The sequence below is a fragment of the Mustela putorius genome, unplaced genomic scaffold (genome assembly GCF_011764305.1).
Source record: "Mustela putorius furo isolate JIRA1106 unplaced genomic scaffold, ASM1176430v1.1 tig00000876_pilon_pilon_pilon, whole genome shotgun sequence".
Classification (NCBI taxonomy): domain Eukaryota; kingdom Metazoa; phylum Chordata; class Mammalia; order Carnivora; family Mustelidae; genus Mustela; species Mustela putorius.
Window position 1 is genome coordinate 4,249,034 of NW_025421506.1, and position 26,598 is coordinate 4,275,631.

The following is a 26,598-nucleotide window of genomic DNA, read 5'->3' on the forward strand; positions in this document are numbered from 1 at the left end:
GGACCAGCCAGGCCAAACCCCAGGGCTTTCGATGAACGAGCTTAAAGCCACAGCCCAACATCAGAGAACCCCCTAGGAGCCACACCTGCTGTCACACCTGCAGAGCTACAATCAAGTGAGGACCCCCTCCCCTCACTGCTGGGGCCAGTCCCATCCTTGTGTATATATTGGGAGGCTTAAGTCAAAGTCAATGCTTTTAGTCCATCCTAGTGGCTCTAACAGCTCATAAGAAGAGGATGGCTTTTTACACAGATTGGTCTGTTCAGATGCTCATTTCTTTTCCCTTTCTAGGTTTTGAAATATGCATCCTTTTCTCTTCCTGCCCGTGCTTTGCTTGGGAATAGTCTCAGCTACTACAAAATTTGGTCGAAGTTTAGATGCTCAATGGATCCAATGGAAGGCAACCTATGGGAAACTCTATGGCATGGTTGGGAACATCTAAGCTGTCTGGAGGGCCCCACAGAGAACATCCACGCTGGTGGGAGTTCACAGCAGAGAGTAGCCTCTGGAGGCCGCTCTTACCCAGAGAGGAAACGTGACCCAGTGACTGTGCACGATGGGGACAGATGTCCTGCTGTGTGGTTACTGGAGAAGAGCTCCCAGAGCATCAGCCCAGCCCTGGTCCAGACCCCTCCTCCTCTCTGTGAGCACATCCACTTTGAGTAGGTGAGTTGGCTTTAAATAGAAATAAAAATTGTAGGTTATATGTTTGTCTCTAGAGTGAAAGACGGAGGAGAGCAGTGTGGGAGAGGAATCAGAAAACGCTCGAACGGCGGTGAATGCGTCGGTGACCTGGTGAGGGCGGCTGGGGTTCCTGAACCTTTTGTTCTCTCTCTCTTTGGTACTTCGCCAAAGAATTCTCATCTTTGTCAACATTCTACTTTCTTTTCCTTGAAGACCAGTGAAGAATTCAGACACATGATGAACGACCTTAAAATCCAGAAGGACACAGAGGGGAAAGTGTTTGAAATACCCTTCTTTGCTGATTTCATTGTACCTGTGGACAGGAGACAGACAGCCAGGGTAAGTCCTATGAGTCTGAAGGATCCCTTCTCACCAAAAAAAAAGGATCACTTCTTTCCAAAAGTAAAGCCGAAAAGAAAACAGCAGCTCTTCGATGGGTCCCTGCTGGGGAACAACACATCCTCGCTGTGTTTTACAAGAGTTTTCAGATTCATGGGCTGTTGGCAAAGCCTTGCTGTTTGTTGTTTAGGCTGAGAGCTTTCTAATTTGGTTTCAGGGTCCGTGTGCTTCTGGCTGGGCTTTTAGGGAAGCCGGTGCCCTCAAAGTACACAAGTTCCGGAAAACAGGCCAAATTGTGTCGCTGAGTGAGCGGAACCCGCTGGACTATTCTAGGTCTCAAGGCAGTGAGGGCTGCCCTGTTGGCCTGATGAATTATGCCTTCCAGTATATTCTGAACAACGGAGGCCTAGACTCAGAGGAATCCTATCCATATCGTCCAGGGGTCAGTGGAGCTCTTCACGTGTCATCTGTCCAGCTCTGCTCCTAGTCACATGCTTTTCAAGAACACAGATACCATATTTAATATTTGCATTTTTTTTTATCTTTTCAAAAAGATTTTATTTATTTATTTGACAGACAGAGATGACGAGTAGGCAGAGTGGCAGGCAGAGGGGAGCGGGGGAAGCAGGCTCCCCACCAAGGAGGGAGCCCCATGAGGGGCTCAATCCCAGGATGCTGAGATCATGACCTGGGCCGAGGGAAGAGGCTTAACCCACTTAGCCACCCAGGCACCCACAATATTCACATTTTAAATGGTGAACCCTAGAGCTGCAAACTGTCAGGACTGTCATTAAACCAGACAAGCCAGGCACAGTGCCTGCCTCAGTGGGGACCACATGACTATTTTTATTTCTGTATTACAGGGAGACATACATACCATTCTCTACAGGGTACAGATTTCTCTGGAATGAACCAGTTCTTAAGGACACTAGATCCTGAATAATTCATTGAACACATACAAGGTAGTTTTTCAATTTCAAAACAACCAATAGCGTTTCAGCTCCTGGGATGCTTTATGACAGATTTGGCTTGGAAATCACTCACCTGTAAGCTGTCTTGAGCTCATGCTCCCCAGGAGGTGGATGTAGTGATCAAGTCTCTTCCACTTTCCCTCTGAAAGGACGGACCCTGCACATACAGACCCGGGAATTCCTGCTGCCAGTGCCACCGGCCCGGTCAGGATGCCTCCGCAGGAGGAGTCCCTTGTGCTGGTGGTGGCAGCTGTGGGGCCCGTCCCTGCTGCTCTCCGTGCAAGCCTGGACACCTTCCGGTTCTATAAAGAGGGTACGCATCTATCTGTGGAGAAATAGAGGTAGAAAGATCGGAAAACCACCCTAAGATACAGCAGGAGTGACACTATGGTACGCAGAATTCAATGTAGAATTTGGGGGGGGGGGTGTGGATTTCACACATAACACCTGCACCCATAACATTTATGCCTTCTGTTTCCAACTGTCATGACCAGATCCAAATCCCCATGATTTTAAGCACATTATCAATATATTGAAATGGCTACATAATTTGATTGGTATAGCTTGCTTTACTTTTTTCCAGTTGTTAGACCTTAAAAAATTTTAAAGAATGTTACTACTGAGATTAACACTGGAAAGGGTCCTTAGGCAAGTCATTTTGTGTTCTGTTGTTTTTGTAAGCTCACATCCATAAGGTGAATCACAAGAGATATTTTTATACGCCTCTTGACTATTGTTTACAAAAAGATTGCGACACTTTGTGTTTCTGCTAACATCAGAGGAGGGCCTAAACCCGTAGCTTACCTAAACAAACTGCCTGACTTTTAATCTTAGCTGGATTTATAGTGCAACTGAATTTTGATACATCTCCCTTACTGTGGCTGATAGGCTGATAAGCTGTCACTACCCCAGGTCACGCGGGGGAAACCTCAGCCCCACATTAGATTTTACTTTCGGGCATTTATAATGCTCTAAACCGCAGTCGTGAAGACCTGAATCACGGTGTTCTGCTGTTTGTTTATGGATCTGAAGTAGAAGAATCCGAGAAACAAAACTATTGGATTATCAAGAACAGGTATAGAAAGCCAAGAATACTTATCTTGGACATTGAAAAGGGAATCCTTTTTGGAATCGGTGCTTGGAGACAAGTCCCCCAACCCTTGAGCACACTTGTTTACATTTCATTTCTGAAATGCATCTGGCCCCAAGAGCTTCTTTTTTCTGTGTTTCCATTCGTCGTCTGCGAAAGGTCTGGGAAAGAAGGACTGTGTGCTGGGTTAGAACTCGAGCACAAACAGGAATGGCCTCTCTGGATTCTTCCTGAATCTGTCCTGGCCTCTCGTGCCCTGCTCATGGTCGGGTGTGATTGTTCATGAAGGGAAATGTGTTTGCTCCTCTGGAATCATTGGCAAACCCTGGCTTCTTGCAACTAGGGCACGGACTGGGGCACACAGGGTTCCATGCTGATGGCCAGGGCCCTGGACAACCAGTGTAGAATGGCCACCGTGGCCAGCTTTCCTGCTATGTGGGAGCTTTCAACCAGCAGGAATGCTAAGTGGAATTTGTGCTGAGGTTGTAGATTAGTAAAAAAGCCACAAGGTTTCTTTCTACAGCTTTCCCAGCTTTGAAGTCCCAAGTGTGCGGCAAAGGCTGTCTCTGTACTTCGCAGTGCAGGGAGGGCACCTGTGCTATGGCAGACTCGTTTCCTGCTTGTTGGGGACAGAGGACCCCTGGGCGCCCTCACACCCGCTGTTTCCCAAGGAGCTTCGTATCCAGATAATCCATGTACCATTGTGACGCATTTTGGGGTGTCCTCCCTGGCCCCCACCGTCTCTTCCTCTAAAACTCCCCGATATGTTTACAGACTACTAGCTGAGCTGGGGACTGTGGAGAGAGAAACCCAGTTAGTAAATGAGGGGTGGGAAATCTGGAAAGAGTAAAGAGTAAAGAGTAAAGAGGACATAGATTAGAATGAGGATGAATAACAGGGGTGACGGGGAATGGGAGGTCCAGGCTTCCAGCTATGGAATGAGTAAGTCCCGGGAATAGAAGGCACAGCATAGGGAATATCGTCAATGGTGTGGTAATAGCACCGTAAAGGTACAGTGTGAGACTGACAGACACCAACTATCCTTGCGGTGAGCATAGCGTACTGTACAGGGTTGGCAAATTTTTGGGTTGTGCACCTGAAACTAATTTGACATTGTAACAATGTTACAGATGTAACAATCATTTATACTCAAAACAATCGGACCACCCAGCATTCTCCCAGGGACCACTGGCCTATCCACGGATATCCTAGAGCCCAGTCACATTTTGACTCTATAAGGAGTTAAAGTAGTAACATTTTACCTCCCTTCTACTTTGACTTTTTTTTATTAAAAAATAAAACTTCATACATTTTTTTTTAAAAAATGAAAATCCAAAAGTTATTAGACAAGTCTGTCATACAAAGGCTTTTTTACATCAGTAACGAGCGAAGTGGTAACATTCCTCATATAAAATCCACACAGTCAAATCCCAGCTTGGGTCTTCAATGGTTCATGTGTTTTATCCCGTATCATAAGATGTGGTCGGCTTTCGAACAAAATTCATCTTCTCGATATTCGGTTCCCAGTCAGGCCTTCTGTACGCCCTCATCTCACACGACAGGAAAGCTGGCCATGGAGGCGATTCCACAGTGGTTGTCCCGGTCCTTGGCCAACAGCATGTAGCCCTCCATGCCCCAGTTTGTACCCCAGCTGAAAGAAGACAGGGTTTGCCACTTATTACAAACAATCAATCACATTTCCCGTCATGAACCATCACACCCGACCCCCTGAGCAGGGCACCAGAGGCCAGGACAGATTCAGGAAGAATCCGGAGAGTCCGTTCCTGTTCCTACTTGAGTTCTAACCCAGCACAGAATTCCGTCCCCAGACCTTTCGCAGACGACAAATGGAAACACAGAAAAAAGAAGCTCTTGGGGCCAGATGCATTTCAGAAATGAGAAAATTTTCAAGTTGAGAAACGCAATGGTAGCAAAACCATGGCAGGACCCTAGCAAGCTACTGCCGTCATCACATGAGTATGTCCCTTCCCCCTTAATGGCATAAACACGTCAGGGATTTCAGAAGCGTGCTCAAGGGTTTGAGGATCTGCCTCCAAACACTGATTCTAGAAAGAATTCCCTTTTCAATTTCCAAGGTAGGTGTTCTTGGCTCTTTATACCTGTTCTTGACTATCCAGTATTTTTTGTCCTCCGATTCTTCTCCTTCAAAGCCATAGCCAACCACCAGAACGCCGTGATTCAGGCGTGTATTGCTGCAGCTTGGATCATAATAAATGCCTGGAGAAGAGAGATTCAGTGCTGAGCGGGAACACCCAAGTGACATGATAACATGTGACAACAACCTAGTGACCACAGCAAGGGCGGCATCTCAAAATCCGGTTGTGATAGCAATTGAGATAAGATTTAGAAATCAGATCTTTTCGTTTAGCTAGGCTAGGGATTTAGGACATCATCTAGTACTACCAGAAATATATGTTGCCACAGTCTCTTTTGTGAAGAACAGTGAAGAGGCATAAAAGAGCACTTGTTGAAACTTTGTCATTCTACCATACGATGTCAGCCGAAGAAGCAGCAGAGAACAGAAAATTACTTGAGTCAAGGGGTTCTTTCCAGTGTCTATTTCAGTAGTAAAATTCCTTGGAAAACTTCAAGGTCCAAACATTGGAAAAAAGTGAAGTAAACTATACCAGTCAAGCTATGTAGTCATTTAAATATATTTATAGGGGTGCCTGGGTGGCTCAGTGGGTTAAAGCCTCTGCCTTGGGCTCAGGTTATGATCCCAGGGTCTTGAGATCGAGCCCCACGTCAGGATCTCTACTCGGCAGGGAGCCTGCTCCCCCCCGCTCCCCCGCACCCCGGTCTTCCTGCCTCTCTGCCTGCTTGTGATCTGTCTGCCAAATAAATAAATAAATAAAATATTTTTAATGATTAAATATATTTCTGAAGTGCTTAAAAGCCTGGGGATATGGGTCAAGTCATGTCAAATGGTGACAACAAGCACAAGGACTACATACACAGAATGAGCCACCATGCTAAATCCATACCCTCCTGAATCCCACATACAAAAAAGCCCATCTTGTTGTATGTCATGCTGGTTACCCGTATTTTTCTGGCCAATGTTCTGGGTAGACAAATGCTCACCTGTTTTATAGAACTGGAAGGAATACGGGCTTGAGTCTACAGCAGCAGAGACGGGCCCCACAGTTGCCACTGCGGTCATAAGACCATCCTCCTCGTTATAGATGTGCCAGAAGGTAGTCACATTGGCGGCAGATTTCTCAGGCCTGTATCTGCAGTAGCCATTCTTTCAAAGGTAAAGGGGAAGGGACTTGATTAATACCGTCCACCTCCTGGGGAACACGAGCTCAAGACAGTTTGCAGCTGAATGATGTCCAAGTCGAGTGTGTTATAAAACATGTCAAGAGGCAAAATATGATTGCTTGTTTTGAAATTGAGAAATGAGGCAATATCTATTCAATGAGACACTCCTTTGGTCTACTTGTGCATAGATTTTTCACTCTGGAGATCTGTACTGTATTTAGAACGATATTTGTATTGCTGTGTGGCTGAGAAGTGGGAACACCTGTATGGTAACCCTCTAGGTGGAGAACTGTGCCAGGCTAACAGATTTTAATCTGTTCTGACCATGTGCAGATACAGAGTCTACAGTCTAAAATGAGAATTTGAAATATAGGCTTTGTTTTACTGAATATACTCAACTTTGATAAAAGAAAGGGAAGTCTGTTTACCCTTGCAAGATACGGGTAGGATTCCTCGGATTCCAGGCCTCCGTTGTCCATAACATATTGGAAGGCAAAATCCATCAGGCCACCGCGGCAGCCCTCATTGCCTTGAGACCAAGAGCAGTCCACGAGGTTCTGCTCGCTCAGTGACACAAGTTTGCCCGTTTTCCGGAACATCTGTCCTTCAAGGGCACCAGCTGCACTAAAAGCCCAACAAGATTGACACTGACCCTGAAAACAAAATGATACAGCTCTTAGTCTACAAAGTTAATAGCAAGACTTGACAACAGCCCTGACATCTGAAAACTCTTCCAAAACATAACAAACTGTATATGGTTTCTCAACTTCCATCACGAGGGCACTGGTTCCTCTTGGCTTTGCTCTTGGAAAGGGAGCTGCCGAGTACTGTCTCACCTGATCCTTCACGGGGGTCACGTAGCCTTTCTCTCTCCAGTCCACGGACGAGGGGATCTCAGCAAAGAGAGGTGCTTGGAACACATTCCGGTCCTCTTGCTTCTGGATTTTAAGGTCACTCAACACCTGTTGGAATTCTTCACTGGTCTTCAAGGAAAAGGAAATAGAATGTTGACAAGCATGAGATTTTTTGGAAAAAATCCTTAGAGGAAGCACAAAACATTCAGCAACTCCAGCTGCACTCACCAGGTCACCAAAGTCATTCATTGCCATCGTGAAGCTGTGTTTCCCTTGGCTGTACTCCTGGTTGTGCTGTTCAATCACTTTCAGATTCATCTCCCACACTGTTCTCCTCCGTCCTTCTTCATCCTGGAGACAAACATGCAACCCATCCTGTTGATTTCTATCTAAGCCCAGCTCACCTGCACCAAGTGGATGTGCTCACAGACGGGAGGAGGGACCTGGACCAGGGCTGGGCTGATGCTCCAGGAGCTGCTCTCCAGCAACCACACAGCAGGACATCTGTCCCCATCATGCACAGTCACAGTGCCCTGCTACCTGCCTGGGTACCAGGGGCCTCCAAAAACTACTCTCCACTGTGGACTCCCACCAGCATGGAACATTCCCTGGGGTCTCAGTGGACAGCTCAGATGTTACGAACCTTGTTGTATAGTCTCTTGTGGGCCGCCTTCCACTGAGACCAGCGTGCATCTAAGCTCTGATTGGGTTGTGGAGCAGCTGAGGCTATTCCCAGGCAAAGGGCAGCCAAGAAGAGAGAAGGAAGCATGCATGTTCCAAAACCTAGGAAGGGAAAAGAAATGTGTTTTGGATTAGACCAACCATCTAAAGAGCCATCCTTTATTCTGAGGTGTTAGAACCACTCTGGTACAGTAAAGACATTGCGTTAATCCTCCCACGTGTTTCCACGGGGCTGTGGAGAGGTGGCGCGTGCAGGGGGCCTGCTGGCCTGTTCCCCGCCCTGCAAACCGCAACCCACCTGCTGCTTCCAGAGCATGTAGATGGCAATACAGGGAGTGACAAGCCCTGAGTCTGGGGTGTAGGGGTCAAGCTGCCATGCCTAGAGGGACCAGGCCCTGGAAGAGTGCCTCCCCGGAGCCCTAAACCCCTGGCCCCCAAGGCTGGTACCCCCCTCCCCATGTTTTAAGGGGTAGCCCTTCCCTTCAGGTCCAGGCTGGGATCTCACCTGAGGCAGGTGCAGTCAGAGGTGCAGGTCGGAGGTGTCCAGCACGCCTGCTGATGGGTAGGAGACAGTCCATTTAAGCCTGGGATTTGGCCCTGCTGGTCCTGCCCCTGGTACCTGCCTGCACAGCAATTGGCTGAGCCAGCCTGTGGGAGGGGGCTCTGTGCCCTGGAGCTGGGGGCCTTGGGGCATGTGATAACTGGGTCCCTACTTGTCCCAGGGGAGATTGTGCCTGCCTCAGGGGACCCGGGAAAGTCAAGTGAGAGGACTCGGGAAAGCCCTGTAGAAGGGGATCCAGCACCTTCCTAGGGACCCCCATCAACTAAATAACAGGAATTTATGTGTTGGCAGGTGGTTCACAAAAAGAGGCTCACAGGGAGCCCCAAGTGGGTTTCCAGCATCACCCTGCCTATCCTCTAGTCTTTGGTTAAAATCTCCGTGAGGACTGAGAACAGGATAATCTAGTCTTATTGTTCCTGTTTATGCCAAGCAAAGGGGCAGCTGGAGGAAGTAGAGCCCTCGGGGGATAGTGTTATCACTGTTTCAGGAGGGGCTGCCTCTGCTCTTGGGAGAATCTGGAGACAGTTGCTGTTGTCCAAACAGGGGATGCCCTGGGCAAGGCTCAAGTGCTTTTCAGCAAAGGGACTGGTGGCAGGAGTGTCCAGGGAAGGTGTGGTGTTTTGGAATGTTCCTGTCCTGACTGCCCCCACGGGGATTCTTCCTCCCTCCCAAGCCTTTCTCAAAACCAACAGAAATGATTTACTTCCAGAAAAATATGGTTTAACAAAGGGAAGAAAGACGGAAGGTAGAAACTGCTTTTTCCCCCCACTCTCTGCCTCATGGATGATTGTGTTTCTCAGTGTCCAATGTGCTTTTCTCGAGATTTAAATTTAAATGATTTAGAAAAACAGCTCTTCTAAAGAGGAAAAAAAAAAAAAAAAAAGCGTTTCATCAGCAGACCATGAATTTCCCCTCTGACGACCAGTTTGCTCTTCTTAGGAACACGATTCCACGCGTCTAGACAGTGGGTCACAGCCTCCTTCTCTGGACCTCCGTCCGTGAGACCCCCTAGTGAGCCTCCACACATCTCCAGCCCTTCTCTGCTCTGCTCAGGGAGGGCAGGGGAGAAAGGGGTCCCATACAGGGGCCGGGAGTCAGGGCGGGGCCGGCATGAGAATTCTGCCACTCTCGGCTAGTCTCCCACCCTGGCAGGCTCCGCAGCACCCCCAGACTCAGTTTCCTCGTGCAGGATGTGGGGCAGTGATTTGATTTTCCTCAGAGGACGCTTGTGAGACTGAATGAGCTAACACAGGTCATGCATTAGCATAGAGTAGGGCTCATTCCATATTGCTTTCTTGTGAGGTCCAAGGGAAAATCCTTCCAAAGGTCTCGCTTAATTTAGAAAATATTTATTCAAGGGTATGTTACATAGGCCATCCCTACTTACTTCTTTACTTCCGGGAAGCCAGGTTACCACATAATGAAATGAACCCTAAAGTATAGGTAAATAAGCTTATATGTTAAAAAGCCAAGCTACATCTAGTTAACATTCCTTTTTTTTTTTTTTTTTACCTTTTATTTATTTATGACAGAGAGAGAGATCACAAGTAGGCAGAGAGGCAGGCAGAGAGAGAGGGGGAGGCAGGCTCCCCGCTTATCAGAGAGCCCGATGTGGAACTCGATTCCAGGACCTTGAAATCATGACCTGAGCCAAAGGCATAGGCTTAATCCACTGAGCCACCCAGGTGCCCCGTCTAGTTAACATTCTTAAATCATGCTCCCAAACTGATATACAAGGGACACACATATCCTAGGACTATGTCCACAGTACCTAAAATATTGTCTCACGTTTGACCCATTAAGCTAGAGCTAATATCCCATTTTCAACTACAGATAGCTTATTTTGCCTATTACAAATTAGGCGGTCATCGAGGGTGTTTCTCTAAGAGCTGTCAGGGTAACAGCCAGATGATGTTTCATACCCAGCAGCATGGACGAAAGTGACGAGGGGCAACACCTGTGTGCGTGAGCACGTGGAGCCATGGGGACTCTCGGCTGCTCTCGGTGCGGGTGCAAACAGTAAGCCACTCTGGCAGGGGCTCTGCGGCTTCTTATAACAGGAACTGCACACCCGACACTAACTCAGCATTTCTAGGGTCCGATTTCTACCCACGTGAGCACGTTCTTTTACGCATTGTAACTTCCAGTGGGAAAACACAGGAGAATGAACAAGCACCCTGTAGTGCATTCACACTCGACAATTGAAAGGAACAAGCTTTCTCTGTGTGCACAAACACAGATGATCCTTTTAAGATTTTTTGAGAGAGACAGAGAGGGAGAGGAAGAAGCAGGCTCCCTGCTCAGCGGAGAGCCTGACTCAGGGCTCGGTCCCAGGACCCAAGATCATGACCCGAACCGAAAGAAACACTTAACTGACTGAACCACCGAGGCAACCCAACGGAGATGATTCTGAAAAACACTACGTCAGGAGTTGCCTGGGTGGCTCAGTCAGTTAAGTGTTCAACTCGTGATTTCGGCTCCCGTCATGATCTCAGGCTGTGAGATCAAGCCCCACGTCGGACTGCACACTGGGTGTGGAGCCCTCTCTCTCCCTCTCCCTCTGCTCCAACATCATTAAAAACACCATGTCAAGCAAAAGAAGGTGCATATTAAAAAGTACATATAATTAATTGTATTATATAAAGTTCAAAAGGCAAATCTAATCTGCGGTGACAGATATCAGAACAGTGGTCTTGCAGGGGAATTATGAGCTGGAAGGAGGCATAAGAAAATGTATTAGAAAGTTGGGAAATTCTGTATCTTGATCTGGGGGCTAGTTCCGCGGGTGCCTACATTCATCAAAACTTACCCACCTATATACATAAGACCTATCCATTTTACCCTATGCAAAATTCTACGTCAACAGAAACTTTGTCAGGATAAAATTTGAGATCAAGGCAAAAAAAGTTACATAATAAAAAAAAAAAAACACCCAGAAATCTGTATCAGGATATTGAGCAGATTCCTGCCTTTTCTCTCAAAAGACAAATCTGTAGCAAGTAGCCAAGAATCTTTCTACTGGCCCTAGAGCTGTGCCCCCAGGAAGACTATTAACATCTGCGCTCCTTGACTCGGTGGGAAAAAGGAGCAACAGCAGGTCTCGATGCAAAGATTAAGAAAACTGACTCAATGTAAAACCTGAGTAATTAACGGCTCAAGTAGTCGGTTGTAAGATCTCCTTGAAGAGCAAGTGATAGGTAGCCCAAAACAATTGAAATCATTTTCTTAAAAATAGAATTTTGGTAAAAACATCGGGATGTTGACAGAGTTGATAGCAATGTTGAAGAAAGAAACAGAAATCAGGACCGAAACAACTGGAATCTTGGGCAAATCTGGGGTCTCAGCAGCAGGAACTATTAGGCAATATTGTCAGGGCTCTGTTGCTGGAAGGAAGAATTCACACTGTTTCTTTCATCCTTGCATCATTCTGCTTCCAAAAACCTGGGAGACACTGTCTATCGATATCTCATCTCATGTCTAGGGGAGGGAAGGCATCTTAATTACAGCCCCATTAAGACTCCATGCAATGGGGAAGAAACAAGTTTCCCCAAAGAACCCACAGTGCTCCTACCAAGACCAGAGGAAGTGGATGCTGGTGGCTGAGAAAAGAAAAGCTTTGGTTCAACACAGCAGCCCCCATTTAGCTTCTCAACACACAGATAAATGCTTTCTTTTCATTAATCTTTTTCTTTTGAGAAAATTATAGAGTCACATGCAATTGTAAGAAATAATACAGAGAAATCCAATGTCCCTTTTACTGGTATAAAAAACAGACACACAGATCGATGGAACAGAATAGAAAGCCCAGAAATAAACTCACGCGTATATGGTCACATCACTTACAACAAAAGGGGTAAGAATATACGAAAGGGGAAGAACAGACTCTTCAGTAAATGGTGCTGGGGGAAAACTGGGCAGCTACGTGAAAAGAATGAAACCGGACCACCGTCTCACACCGTACGCAAAAATTAACTCAAAATGAGTTAGAGATTACACTGTTATTTCTGAAAGCATAAAACGCCTTGAAAAAATAGAGGCAATAAGCTCCTTGACATAGGTCTTCGCAGTGGTGTTTTTGAATCTGACACCAAAAGGAAAAGCAAAAAAAAAAAAAAAAAACAAGCAAGTGGGGTTCCACCAAACTAAAAAGCTTCTGCAAAACAAAGAAACCCATTCACAAAATGAAAAAGCAGCCTACGGAATGGGAGAAAGTATTTGCAAATCATGTATCTGATAAGGGTTTAAAATCCAAAATATTAAAGACCTGAGAGAATGCAGTAACAAAAGATGCCTGGGTGGCTCAGTTGGTTAAGCATCTGCCTCTGGCTCAGGGCAGGATCCCAGGGTCCTGGGATCAAGTACTGCTTTGGGCTCCTTGCTCAGGGTGGAACCTGCTTCTCCCTCAGCCTGTTGCTCCTCCACTTCCCCTGCTGTGTTTTCTCTCTCTCTTTCTGATGAATAAATAAATAAATAAATAAATAAATAAATAAATCAAATCTTTAATAAAAAATAAAATATTAAAAAAGAATGCAATGGCAAAAAAAAGATTAAAAAATGGAATAAAGATCTAAATAGACATTTTTCCAAAGAAGACGTACAGGTGGCTGACAAGTACAAGAAAAGATGCTCATCATCATTAATCATCAGGAAAGGAAAGTAAACATCGCCATGAGATGTGACCTCGCACCAGTTAGGATGTCACCATCAAAGACAAGGAATGAACAGCTCAGTGAGGATGTGAGGGAAGGACACCGCTGTGCACTGGTGGCAGGAAGGCAAACTGGTGCAGCCTCAACGGAAAAGAGTACAGAGTTTCCAGCTCATTAAATGTAGAACAACCATCACATCCAGAAATCCTGCTTCTGGGTATTTACTCACAGAAAGTGGAAACAAAACTCAAAAGGATGATCTATGTGCCACATATTCATCGCAGCATTACTTAAACAAGTCGAGACATAGCAACAAACTAAGTGTCCATCAGTGAACGAATGCATAGCGACGTAGCATATACACACAATGGAATATTACTCAGCCATAAAAAAGAATGGCATTTTGCCATTTGTGACAACATGGATGGACCTTGAGGGCACCATCCCAAGTGAAATTAGTCAGACAGAGAAAGACAAATACCATACGATCTCTCCTCTGTGTGGAAGCAAAACAAAAACAAAAATCGAGCAAACAGACAAACACTAAACTAAGCACACGGACACAGAAAGCACAGGATGATTACCAGATACAAGGGCTGTGGGTGGGAGAAAAGGGTAGCAGGGTCAAAAGGCAAAGAATATTACGAAGAGAAAGAAAAGGGAGCCTGACAGGAAAAGCTGTTGAGTCCTCCTGCGATCTCAACTTCTGTTCCATCCTTAGCTGCCGTTCCAGCATTAGCCTGGGGCATAGAGCTTAGTGCCTCTCCCCTGTGGGTAAGAGGATGAGCAGAAGCTGAGACACCTTCAATTACTGTGTGCAGAAAGGGTCTCTCTTAACAAGGCTTTATTGTCTTCCTACTGTTTCCAGATGGGCTGGCACGCACGGAAGAGAAGCTTCTCTGAAAAGGAAGTGCAATTCTTGCTGGAGCTTAGCGCAGGCGGCAAGAGTAACCGCCACATCCCACGTTCTGAAGGTTTTCTGCCAAGTTTCTTGGCATCCAGCCTTGTTAGGCGCTGTCTATATCCCTCGGTATGATGCACTCCGGGTCAACGACCCCACAGCACACACTGCCAGCTTCTTCTCTTACTCGGGAGGGAGAGAGTCACCCTGGCTGCCTCTGCCCTCTGCCAGCTCAGCCGATGCCACGTTTCCTAGACTGTTACTTCTAATGCCCCATGTCCACGTCCCGGTCTCTCCATTAGACGTGATGCTCCCAGCTTCAGGTGACAGAAGCCTAACTCAACATGCTTTCACACAAGTTCTTGTGTTTGCATGTGAAACAGGGCAGGTGATCTCGAAGCACAGCGGGAGTCCCTCAGAAGCTTGGTGGGTGTGGGACAAACCTCCCTGAGCCTGTCACCGCGCCCCGTGCACAGTCCTTCCCCCCCATCCTCTCTAGCTCCCAGCTCCGGGCTCCGCTCTCGGACTTCTCAGACTCACTTGGCAATTACAGACTCATCCACTTCTCAGGACGGCATCCTCAGAAAAGGGGAAGGATCCTGCCGAATCGCGCAGACGGTGTTGGAACGGTTCCATTGGCTCTACTGGGCTGTGGCAGGTGCTCGTTTTAAATCATCTCTGTGGAGTGTAGGTGAAGGGGCAGGTCTCAGCTCGGTCCCAGGGACAGGTCTGGTGGGCAACACCAGAAACACTCCTGAGGAGGAGGGGGTGATGGAAAAGGGGAAAAAGATGGCCATTGCTGAGTCGTAGGGTATATGAAAGTTTGCTTTTATAAGAAACTGGTTATAAAGGAGGGGAATGCAGGGCCAGGAGTGCCAAAGGTACAAACTTGTTATCGATAAATAAGATCTGGGGACGTAACGTCCAGCATGGTGACCGGCTTAAACATGCCACATTGTACATTTGAGGTTGCTAAGAGAGTAACACTTGGAACTCTCTAGCGCAAGGAAAAATAATTGTAACTACATGAGGGGAGGGATGTTAAATAAAGATATTGTGGTGATCACTTTGCCATTTTGACACGGGACGGTCAGCAGTGCATCTGATCGAGAAGGGTAGCGAGTCTTCTCTCTCTCCGAATCGTTGTCAGGACCCTTGAGGCTACTTTGAGAAGCTCCTCAGAACCAGTGTGCACTGCGGTTGTCTCTGCTCAGAGAGACTGTCTCTGCATCTCTGCAGTCGTGGGCTCTCCTTTGCACTTAGTGACAGGATGCACTGAGCTTGATATCCTAACCACATGCCTTTTTTTATCCTGAACACGAACACATAACTAGTTATTTGTTATTAACCCCCTAGTGATGTATCCAGGAATCAGACTGTCAGCAAGAACTCCAGATCTGCGGGCAGCAATGAAAGTCACGGGAAGACTGTGTCATCGCCAGGTGTCTGTCACACAGTCTCCATCCCCTTCCCAGATCCTGGAAATGGAGCCAGAAGAGGACGAGGGGGTCTGGGGGGCAGTCGGCTGGGTCATCAAGACACCAGGGAGCTGGAATGGAGGCAGCAGAGCAGACGGCGCCGGTTTCTCCTGCCCGTTTGTCACATCATAAGCATCTGTCTGTCCCTGTTGAGCAAAACATTTGTGAGTTCATGTGACCCTGACCCTAAATGTGTGCCCTGGGGCAGGAGGGTTCCTGGGATATGAGGCAAGGGAGGAAACATGGAAAGCTGGTGAACGCTGTGCAGATGAACAAGGTCAGAGCCCAATAGCACTGGGTCCTGAAGATTTGAGACCAGGTTTGTCCTGTGTATCCTACACTTTAGAGATGAATCCTGAACACTAAAAGCCTCTAGGGCAGGGCTTCTTAATCTGCAGTCCACTGAATGCTTGGGTTCATGGACACACTTCAGGCAGCCTTTATTAGTCAGGGTTCTCCAGAGAAGCAGAACCGATAGGACGTAAATAGACAGAATGAGATTTATGATAAAGAATTGGTTCCCATGATCATGAGGGCTTAGAAGTCCCAAGATCAGCAGTCAGCCAGTCAATAACCTGGAGACACAAAAAAAACCCAAGGAGAAGTCCCAGTGGGAGCACCTAAGGACCAGGTGTTAGACCTGCATCACCAATGGTCTAAGTTCCAGGCAGGCCCAAGGCCCAAGATGAGCCAAAGTTTCAGTTCCTGTCCAAGGTCAGGAAAAGACCATTGTCCCAACTGGAAGTCAGTCAGAGTCCTCCATTACTCAGAAGAGCGTCGTGGTTTGTTTTATTTTGTTTCTATCTATATAGGCCTTCAGCCGGCTGGATGAGGGCTGCCCACATTAGGGAGGACAAGCTGCCTTACTTTGTTTACCAGTTCAAATGTTAATCTCACTCCAAATCATTCTCACACACACGTGTGAATGTGTGAATATGTGTTTGAGTATTTCCTGACCTAGTCAGGTTGACACAGAAATTTAACCATCACAACTCAAGTCCTTGTCCACTTGGCATAGGTACACATCCTCTCAAACCATGATTTCCAATTAAAGACAGTAACAAGGTCAGAATTCTGCCTAACATGATCCAACTAAGCTGACACAACCAAGAATGCACTAAGGCCTTGACCCAAAGAAGAAATGAGGTTCTTGAGTGGTCTTTATTCCTTTTCTTTATACCCCATAACTACAATACTATGTCATAAATTCCATAATACCTAAATACTATGACACAAAATAAGTACATCTTATGTTACACAGTAAAGAAATAAGAGAGGGAAAAAGACAAAGATATCTTGCACACAAACACATAAGTATTCATGACAGAATAAGAAGGAAATGCTCATAATAATGGCAACCCTCATTTCTGGAACTGGTTATGTGGTCTGACATATCTGGTATTTACAACTGCTTCCTTCCACAGGTTCCATCCCCTTCCCTAGTACTGGAGATGGACCATTCTGCATCCTCATGGACCTCAGCAAACACCTCAGCTGGTCCTGATTCTTTACCAGATGTGGTGACCCAAAATTTCATCTCTTCAGGGTCTTGGGCCATTACCAGTCTGCTGGAGTGGGTTGCTGTAATTTTCTGTTGAGCTTAATCCTAGATGCCCTAAGGTATCTCTTATATCCCAAACATACTCTCCTTTTCCTTCATTTGTGGAGTAGCAGCCCATTTCTTCTTGGTAGTAAGGATCAGTCACCACAGCCGGCACCATAACTCCCTTCTTTTCCTGTTGACTCAATAGTGTGAAGAATGTACATGGCTAGGCAGCAGTCTGAACTTCCAAGTCAATGGAATTGTTGTGTATATTCTGGTGGAAGCATTTCTCCTTGTGCAACTAGGACATCCAAGGCAGAAGAGAATAAGGTGATAAGAACAGGTAGCATAAATTTTATCAGTGGACCACTAGGGGTAGTAGTGAATAGTGACACTCCCGTGTCCACCACTGAATTCTGGAACCTTTGAATTTTGGTTTATTGGAGAAATAGCACCATACTGAATGCTGGTTCAGTCCACATACAGCCTCCTAGAGAGCCTTGCGTCAGTCCTGCAAGATACTGCCACCAAGCTGGTGCTGTTACTCGAGTCTTCAAAGTCCATTCCACCATTCTATCAAGTCAGCTGTTTTGCATGTTAGGGAACGTAATAGGACCAGTGAATTCCATGAGCATGGGACAATTGTTGCCCTTCATTGGCTGTAAAGTGAAAGTCCTTGAACATAGCAAGGATTCCACAATAGACAAAGCATTCTGTAGTGCATGGGTGGTAGTTTTGGCAAAAGCATTGTATGCAGGGAAGGCAGGTCTGTACCCAGACTGTCCATTTCAGGAAGAGCAAAAGGTTTCCCCTTATTGATGGAAGTCGTCCAATGTAATCTACCTGCACCAGGGAGCTTGCTTAACTCTCTGGAGAATGGTGTCAGGGCCCATTGTTGATCTTTGATGCCGGCAGATGGGGCACTAAACAGTGGCCATTATCAGGGTACCCTTGTGAATAGAAGTCTGTGTTGCTGAGCCCATGCATAACCTCCATCCTTGCCACCATGGCCACTTGGTCCACGAACCCATCAGGCCATGGGAGGGGTGGCTGGGCAGAGAGGCTGATTGCTATGCACAAAATGGATCATTCTACCCACTTGATTACTAAAATCCTCCTCTGTTGAGCTCTCCCCTTGGCGAGCATTCACACAGTACACAAATATCTTCAAAACTTCTACCCATTCAGAAAGGTTTTTTCACATACTTTCCCCCCAGATTTCCCTGGGCCAGAAATCCAGTCACGGTCCACCCAAGTCTTTAGTCATCTTGCCAAACAATGGGACACAGCTCGTGAATCAGAATATAATACCATGTTCGGCCATATCTCCTTCCAAGCAAAGTGAACCACCAGCTGTGCAACTAGAAGTTCTCCTCCTGGGGAGACTCTCCCTTCTCTACTGTCTCTTAGAGATGTCCCAGATAGGACTGAAGTAGTGTAGTTGTCCACTTTCAGGCGAGCCCTGTCCGTTGTGCAGAGCCATCTGTAAACCAGGCTTGTGTCTTAACTTTCTTTGTCAATAGACTGTAGAGAACTCCCAGTGAGGCCATAGGAGCAGGCTGGGCGAGATAAGGCAAGGCTGGGAGCCATGTCATTTGGGCAGCTCCTTACGGTAAATTACTCACACCTTCAGGGCCTGTGTAGGACTAATTGCACACATACCACTTCCATCTGATGGAGGAGTGCTGCTGTGCATGTCCAACTTTATGGCTTGGTGCATCAGATAGCATCCATGCATGATGGGCTCCCCAAGTCACACTGTAACCTGATGACCTGGGGTTAACTGTTCAGTCTCTACAAAGGCTCAGGAGCAGTCAGAGACCTCTTTCTCAAAGGAAGTATAGAGTTTTCCCCCGAATTCCTCAGTGTCTGTGCTGTGACTCCTCTACAGGGACCTGCCAAAGGCTCCAACCTGCCACTACCCTTCGAGCACCACTGAATGAGACCTGAGTGGCAGAGGAGTCACAGAGCTACTGCACCTGCAGCAGAGCTCCTCATGTTTCTGAACCTCATTCAAAACCAGACTTATTTTTTGTTCCTTGGGAAATAGGTGGGACATGACATTCACAGGAGGACTATGTTGTTTAAAAAATCAAAAGATGCCAAAACCCAAAGGAGACCTTGTGCTTCTTTTTTGGTTTGGGGGTGAAGGGGTGCAGATATGATACCATATCCTTCTCCTTAGAAAAGATCTATTGACCAACCCCATACCTTTGGGTCCCTAGAAGTTTCTCAGAAATAGAAGGCCCTTGAATTTTAGTCTGATTTATTTCTCACCCTCTAACACAAAAATGTCTTGCCAACAAGTCTAGAGTCTTTGTTAGTTCTTGCTCACTAGATCCAATAAGCATAAAGTCATCAATATTGTAAACCACTGTAATATCTTCTGGAAGGGAGGGGCTGTCATGGTCCCTGTGAACTAAATTATGACATAGGGCTGGAGAGTTGATATATCCCTGACATACACCAAAGAAAGTGTGCTGCTGGCCTTGCCAGCCGAGGAATAGACTTTTGGCTTTATTGGCATTTTCTTTAATAAAACAGAAAACCTGGCCACATTCTTCAGGTTATGGAGAGTTTCTGACCATTCCATGGACCCTATCTGAGGTATGGAAGTGATGGTCTTGCCGGCTGAATGCTGCTTCTGGTTGGTCTCATGGCAGACATGGAGAAAGAGGCATTTGCAGAGACCAAAGGTATACACCCGTACCGGGGTGTGTTAATTTCGTTAAGCACGACAACCACATCTGGTTCAACACTGATTGAAGTGACCACCTGCTTAAGCGTATAATGATCCACTGTTAGTCTACAGGGTCAGTCTGTCTTCTGCACAGCCCAAATGGGAGAGGTGAGTGGGGATGCGGAGACCGTCACCACTCCTGTGTCTTTCAAGGCCTTGATGGTGGCACCATCAATATCAGCACCTTCTCCAGGAATGTGACATCACTTCTGGATTACAACTTTGCTGGGGAGAGACAGTGCTAGTGGCTTCTGCGTCACTTTCCCACTGTAATATCCCTCACTTCATAGGTCAGGGAAGCAATACGAGGATTCTGCCAAACACAGGGCTCAGTTCATCTATTCCAATTATGCATTCCAGAACAGGATGGGGTTGGGGACCCACTGGGTCCACTGGAAGATGGATTTGTGCTAAAACTCCATCAATGACTTGGTTTCCGTAAGCCTACCCTCTGGTGGACGACAGTGACATTTTGGGTCTCTTGGAATCAGTGTTGATTAGGAGCGAGTGTCTGATTATTTCCACTGTGGTTACCCTTTACCCTAATCAAAATCAAAGGTTCCTTTAGGAAAGGCTGAAGAAAGAATAACAGGAATAATCTTTACTGGTTACCAGGATCCTTCCTCAAGGGGAACTGGACTCTCCTTCATTCAAGGGTCCTGGGTCTATAAACTTGCTGAAGTCTGGGAACTGATGAAAGGATGTGATTCTCTTTTATGGCTCAGGTTAGACTTCTGTTCATTCTACCTGAACTTCTGTGCTCAGTTAACATTTAGCAGGCTTCCTATTTATTTCACATCCGGGAACACCGTGACCAACCAGCCAGCGCCACAGGTCTTCATGAGTCAGACGCTTCTGACTGGTGCTTTGGCTCTGCTGACCATTACAGTGAGCGTGCCCGCCCTGCCTAGGGCTGTTGAGTGCAGACTTGGCCCCTCACAAGCTCATTTCTCACAGAGTGGTCCAAAGTATGTCTTCTGCGTCCTCCCAGTGTGGGTGAGACAATGACAAGTTGCAATGACAAGTCCAATCTAACATTCCAGTTGCCCCTGCCTGTAAATCCCTTCCTCTACATTAAACCAGGGAATGCCTGGCATTTCCAGCTGGCTCTCTGTGGGCCACCATTTGGTCCATGTTTCATGACCAACCAACCACACCATTAGACCCTTTCTGAGTCCCCAGGATGCAGCATTAAATGCAGAACCTCCTCTTAGGGAGCGCATATCTACCAATCCATTTTTTTAAATTTATTTTTAAATTTATTTTTATTTATTTGACAGACAGAGATCACAAGTAGGCAGAGAGACAGGCAGAGAGAGGGGAGGGGAAGCAGGCTCCCTGACATGCAGAGAGACCGATGCGGGGCTCAATTCCAGGACCTCAGGATCATGAGCTGAGCCGATGGCAAAGGCTGTAACCCACTGAGCCACCCAGATGCCCCCTACCAATCCGTTCTAATCAAGTTCATGTTCGCCTTCCCACTGTCTCGTAGCTTAATATCCATTCTCATGCATGTTCCCCAGAGTTGTTTGTATAAGTTAGAAAACTCAAATAGTTGCTTTGGAATGTAGTGTACTTCCACGTGGGTCTCTCTTTGAACCTCACCTCTAGGGGTCTGTTGAAAATTGAGTTTAGCTTTAGCAAGCAGGGGAGGTTGGGGTCCTGTCTTTGTCCACGTGGACTGCCTTAACAAAATACCATAGACTGGGGGACTTAAAGAACGGAAATTTATCTCTCCCAGTTCTGGAGGCTGGGAGTTCAAGATCAATGTGATCGTTGATTAGGTTTCTGGTGAAACCCCTTTCTGGCTTGCACATGGCCACCTGCCTGTCGTATCTTAAAAGTGGACTTTCCTTGTGTGCATGGGGAGAGACAGAGATCAGTTTCTCTATATTTTCTTATAATGCCACTAGTCTTATTAGATTAGGCCCTCTCCTCCCCCCACGATGTTCTCATTTAACATTAATTACCTCTTAATTGCTCTATATTCAAACACAGTTACACTGAGAATTAGAACTTTCATACTGAATTGTGGGTGTTACACTATTCACGGCACCGGCTAAGACTCTCTAAAAGGGAAAAGAACATCTTTCTTTTTTTTTCTAAATTGTAATCAAAAATTTGCATTCCTTTCAAGTATGTCTGTCACTAACAGACAGGATATTAGCAGTACTCATGACTTTGCCATCATGAGAAATCCGTTGTTTCGTATCACATTACAGGTGGTCCATGTATCTTAGGAAATTGCTTACACTTGTCACTATTTCAAAATTATAGCATTTGAAGATCCACCACTGCAGACACACATATTATCATGTCACCAATATATTTGTATTTTGGTAAGTGTATTTCAATATCCGATCACCTTGTAATTTCATGTATTGCAAACATTTAACAGCATTATCAAGAGACAGGGTCTGTGGGCATCATCAGATTGCCAGAGGTGTCAGGGCTGAATGTCTCCCATAGAGGGAAACCTGTATATTTAGGTTTTTGGACTTCGGGCTGTGCTCCACTGGTTACGAGGTCTTCAGGATCACCCAAAATTGTCTCAGAACTGAGAAGTGGACAGCTGAGCTGACATGTCAACCAGGAGGTCCCTTTGACAAGAAAGGAGTTTAGTGACCAGGCTGTTAAATAGAAACATGTGGGGCACTATGCAATCATGGCCAAGAATTCTGCAACTACGCTGAGGATTATTGAAGCCTTGAAAAGAAGGCTAAGTTGGACTAATCTTTAGCTAGAATTATTAGCAACCAACTTTTCTGAAAGAACCATACTCTCTGGCATAGTTTTAAATTCACCTCACTTAACGGAAACCTGTCCTAAAATTAACAGGCGATTATTTTCTGGATTGTGAATCAAAGGTTAAAATGTGTCCTCTTTTGAACAGACATTTCTCAAAAATGGCCACTAAACACACAACAAGTTACCCAGTGTCATTAGTCATTAAAGAAATACAGACTAAAATCACACTGAGAGCCCTCATTCTACCTACTAAGATACCTAACATTGAAAGGACTGACAAGATCAGATGGTGAGGATACAGAGATACTGGAAATCTTATGTTGTTGGGGGGGGGGGGGTAGTTAAAAACGGTACATCCGCTTTGGAACACTGGCTGTTTCTTAGGAAACTAAATCATAGGTGTCCCTCATGACTGAGCAATTCACTCCTGGGTATTTCCTCAAGAGAAATAAAAGCAGGTTTCCACAGGACAGATTACTCTAGAATATTAATAGCAGCTTTTTTGTAAGCACCGAAAGGAGGAAAGAATCCCAATGACCATCAACAGGAGAATGTCTGGATGAGTGTGGACACCGTGCCCTGCAGAACCATCCAGCCACGAGGGAGAGGGAACTGCTGGCAAGGGCAGCACTGTGGGTGAATGTCATTGACTTTGTGTTGAGTGTGAGAGCAAGACACACACAGGAGTGCCTACAGTGTGATTCCACTGATGGGAATGACTAAACATGCTCCAGAGATCTGTGGTGAAAGAATCCAGCAGTGCTTGCCTCAGAAGGTGTGGAGGGTGGACATGGACTGGAAGAGCAGCTCGATGGATGGTGCTGGTTGGCTTGGACGTTCTGCCGTCTGAGTTTGATTTTGTTCATACAAGTAAATGCGTTCATTAAAACTCATCCATGTGTTACATAGACCATTAAACGTGTACCACAACTAAAACAAAATCGCCCATGGACTCTCCCATATAGTAAACATATGGGAACATTTCTCATGTCAAAATTGTTTTTCTCTCTGTAAAATTATAATTAGTATACATGCATACATTAAAGACGTGTCTATCTGGTCATTATGGCCAGAGTGTCAGCCCCCAAAATGTGCCTGATGGACAGGGGAAAGAGAAGTGCTAGGTGGGGGATGGGAGGAAGGCGGGAGGAGGGGCGTTCTCCAGGAAACCTGCCCCAACTTAGAAGAAAGGATCACATCAAAGAGGACACAGGCTGATGTATGGAGGGTTGTTGAGATGGGTCAGAAAGAAATCGCGTTATGTCACTAAAAATAAAACCTGATATTAATTTTCTGCAGGAGAAATAGTCCTAGCCATATTTTTCAGACATATTTTGCTCAAGAAATTTCCTCTATGAGGTGAGAGTTATTTTCTCCTAAGGAAAAATGTTTTGTTCATGTTTTCTTCTTCATTTAGTTTTCCCAGGGGCGCCGGGTGGCTCAGTGGGTTAAAGCTTCTGCCTTCGGCTCAGGTCATGATCCCAGGGTCCTGGGATCAAGCCCCGCTTCGGCCTCTCTCTCTGCCTGCCTCTCCACCTACTTGTGATTTCTGTCTGTCAAATAAATAAATAAAGTATTTTTTTAAAAAAATTTAGTCTTCCCAGCTTTAGAACATCTAAGGCTGACTGATTTAGCATGTAAAATATTTAAAAATAATAATAATAATGGAATCTTATAAAAGTCTCAGCATGAAGTGTTTCTGGAATGCAAGGAGGAATTCACGCTTCTCCTCCAGGGAACCACAGAGTTGACTGGGGCCAGAGGCAATTCTGATATTTCCATAAACTACAAAACAAAACAATGACATTCCACCATTCTGCCCTGTTCCTTACGTGTGGATGGGAGATAGCATTCATTCATTAACAAATATTTATGTAAGACTTGTTATATGCTACGTGAGTGGTGGATGCAATGGTTCCAGGCAAAGGTAGGCAATAATCAAATGAATAAATATGTAGTAATTCAGGCCACTGATGGAGGAATTAAACAATTCTGGGTTCAAATCTTGATTCTGCTTCTTAACAGCCGTATGCCCATGGGCAAGACCCTTCACCTCCCAGAGACTCCATTTATTTCCTCTGTCAAAGGAGATTAAAAATGCCTACTTCTGAGGGGATGGTGAGGGTTGTAGAGGATACCTTATACCTTGGTGAGCACACAGTCCCTTGCATGTGGCTACTACGGTTATTCCTAATGATGTTCTGGAATTTATGAGGGCCCTTAAACCATCAGGACACCCTAGCTGGGGTCATACTTTAGATCAATGACTGAAGATTATAGAATTATCAGACAACACAGAAAAATAATGGAACATGTGACAAGGCCTTGAGGTCTGGGGACGGCCAAGCACGTGAGGTCACAGGACCAGCAGAGATGGACAGGGGATTAAGAACACGAGACCACAACTCTCAGCTGGAGCCTCATGGGTGCTCTGTGCTCAAAGTCCGATGGAGAGTCAAGAACTAAGGTGACGTTGGAGTCTTTCAACCAAACAAGCTTCTATCATCATGGCTTCGCCCCTGGCTTTCCCTGCCCGCTGAGCTCCCAAATGCACCGGATGCACTGAAATAGGTCGTGTGTGGGGGCAGACTGTTGGCAGAAGGCAATGCTGTGTCCAGGCCCTGCCTCAGTGAACTCTGCTAATCCGTGCTCCGTCTGGGAAGCTGGTGGTGTTCTTCCCGCTCTTCTCTTGCACGTTCTCAGAAAACCAAGCCAAAAGCCACTTTGGAGACTTCCAGTGGCTTCACTCTCCAAATGGTCCTGGCATATCGGACTTGCCAGAAAACATGACTTAAATGATTATCTTAAAACGTCAGTCTCTAAGTCCTGGGCCTATCCAGAATCTAAAGGGAATGCAGTGGTTGTTGTTGTAAAGGTGAAGAGTATGAATGTTTCACTACCAGAGGAACAAGGAACCAAACCAGTTACCTGGCTCGTGAGCAGCAGGGTCACACTTTCCCGTGTCATGCTCCTGGGGACGAGACAATCATGCACCATTGCCCTGACTTGCCTCCTCCCCTTGGAGTTTTCCTGAACGACTTAGTAGTAGCTGCGGTCAAGGATCTCAGAGGATGATGGCCACTGGCCTTCCAGCAGCTTCTTCTATTCCTTTTCTTATTTTTTTAAAAACAAAACAAGTGATCATTATGAAAACTTTAGGAAGTATAGATAAGTAAAATGAAAAAAAAAAAACATGCAGCCAACCTCCCATCCACCTCCTTGTGGCCTCTGGAAGCCAGTGGACAGCTGGGACATAGTCACAAACACTCTGCTTTGGGTGGTGGCCTTTGTGCACCATAACAGCCCTTCTCCCATGTTCCAGATGAATGAACCGAAGCTTCGAGGGGCCTGGCAGCTTCCCCGGCTGGGGAGCAGGGAGCCAGGGTTTGATCTCAGGAGTCGTTACTCCAGACAAGGCAGCACACAGGGCTGGACCAGACCTGGGATGGAAGCCTGGCCATCAGCAAAGATCGTTAAAAAGAACTGCAGAGGACAACAGCTAATGTTTCATGCTTCCGTCCTGGGGACAGCAACCAAAGGAACACACTCCTTCCTGGGTCCCAGGTCATTACCCCAGGCACCATTGCCAATCCTCTGCCACTGTGTCCACTTTAACATTTCTGGAAAGTTCTTCCTGTGTTCTCTGACTGTGCACTCATTTCTGGGGATACTGGGGATTCCTTCTCTCTTCTCCGTGCAGGAACCACTACCCCAGGCAGAAGATGCCCCACTCCTGAGTTATTTCCTCTAGAGCAGGTTGGTGCGCAGTTGGCAGGACTGTGGGGGGAGACTGTATTTAGATGCTAACGGGGCCCATAGCCGCCTGCAGACCTATGCCGTGTGTGAGCCAAGGGGAGTGATACTTTCTGAATATGTCTCCTGTTAGTGCTGAATACTCCTGAATACTCTCCTGTTAGTGCTCCATTTCTAGGGACTTGTCCCCTCCTTAGCCAGGGACATCTTCGTCTCATGGACCATCAGGATTTCAACAGTAGGAATGCAAAGAGAAGTAAGAGTCACTGCTCAGCACTTGACAACCCGGTTAGAATTCCTGAGTCCTCAAAGACCCTGAAAGC

At 46.3% G+C, this 26,598-nt stretch overlaps 2 protein-coding genes across 4 annotated transcripts; one reads left to right on the forward strand and one right to left on the reverse strand.

The window, feature by feature from the left end:
• Positions 1–351: 351 nt before the first annotated feature.
• On the forward strand, positions 352–15,559 carry LOC123393590 (procathepsin L-like). Of its 3 annotated transcripts, XR_006608423.1 has the most exons (4): positions 352–795; positions 898–1,023; positions 13,981–14,671; positions 15,370–15,559. XR_006608423.1 is itself a non-coding variant. In XM_045086099.1 (3 exons), the coding sequence occupies exons 1-3, from the start codon at positions 706–708 to the stop codon at positions 1,508–1,510; spliced, it is 486 nt and encodes a 161-aa protein (XP_044942034.1). In that variant the 5' UTR covers positions 352–705; the 3' UTR covers positions 1,511–1,536. The 3 variants fall into 3 exon arrangements, 1 of the variants encoding a protein (XP_044942034.1); XR_006608424.1 differs by lacking the exon at positions 15,370–15,559 and having other exon boundaries at positions 13,981–15,360; XM_045086099.1 differs by lacking the exons at positions 13,981–14,671; positions 15,370–15,559 and adding an exon at positions 1,241–1,536.
• Positions 4,515–7,525, reverse strand: LOC123393589 (procathepsin L-like). Its single transcript, XM_045086098.1, has 6 exons — positions 7,449–7,525; positions 7,203–7,349; positions 6,795–7,019; positions 6,187–6,349; positions 5,205–5,322; positions 4,515–4,735 (listed from the first exon to the last, which is right to left on the reverse strand). Exons 1-6 carry the CDS (start codon positions 7,473–7,475, stop codon positions 4,636–4,638), a joined length of 780 nt encoding a protein of 259 aa, XP_044942033.1. The 5' UTR covers positions 7,476–7,525; the 3' UTR covers positions 4,515–4,635.
• Positions 15,560–26,598: the final 11,039 nt, after the last annotated feature.

Coding starts and splice junctions, on each gene's coding strand:
- LOC123393590 (XM_045086099.1), top strand. CDS start 706: ATGTTTGTCTCTAGAGTGAAAGACGGAGGAGAGCAGTGTGGGAGAGGA. Junction 796..897: donor GTGAATGCGTCGGTGACCTG/GTGAGGGCGGCT, acceptor TTTTCCTTGAAG/ACCAGTGAAGAATTCAGACA. Junction 1,024..1,240: donor ACAGGAGACAGACAGCCAGG/GTAAGTCCTATG, acceptor ATTTGGTTTCAG/GGTCCGTGTGCTTCTGGCTG.
- LOC123393589 (XM_045086098.1), bottom strand. CDS start 7,475: ATGGCAATGAATGACTTTGGTGACCTG. Junction 7,350..7,448: donor TGAATGACTTTGGTGACCTG/GTGAGTGCAGCT, acceptor TTTTCCTTGAAG/ACCAGTGAAGAATTCCAACA. Junction 6,350..6,794: donor CCTACCCGTATCTTGCAAGG/GTAAACAGACTT, acceptor TACCTTTGAAAG/AATGGCTACTGCAGATACAG.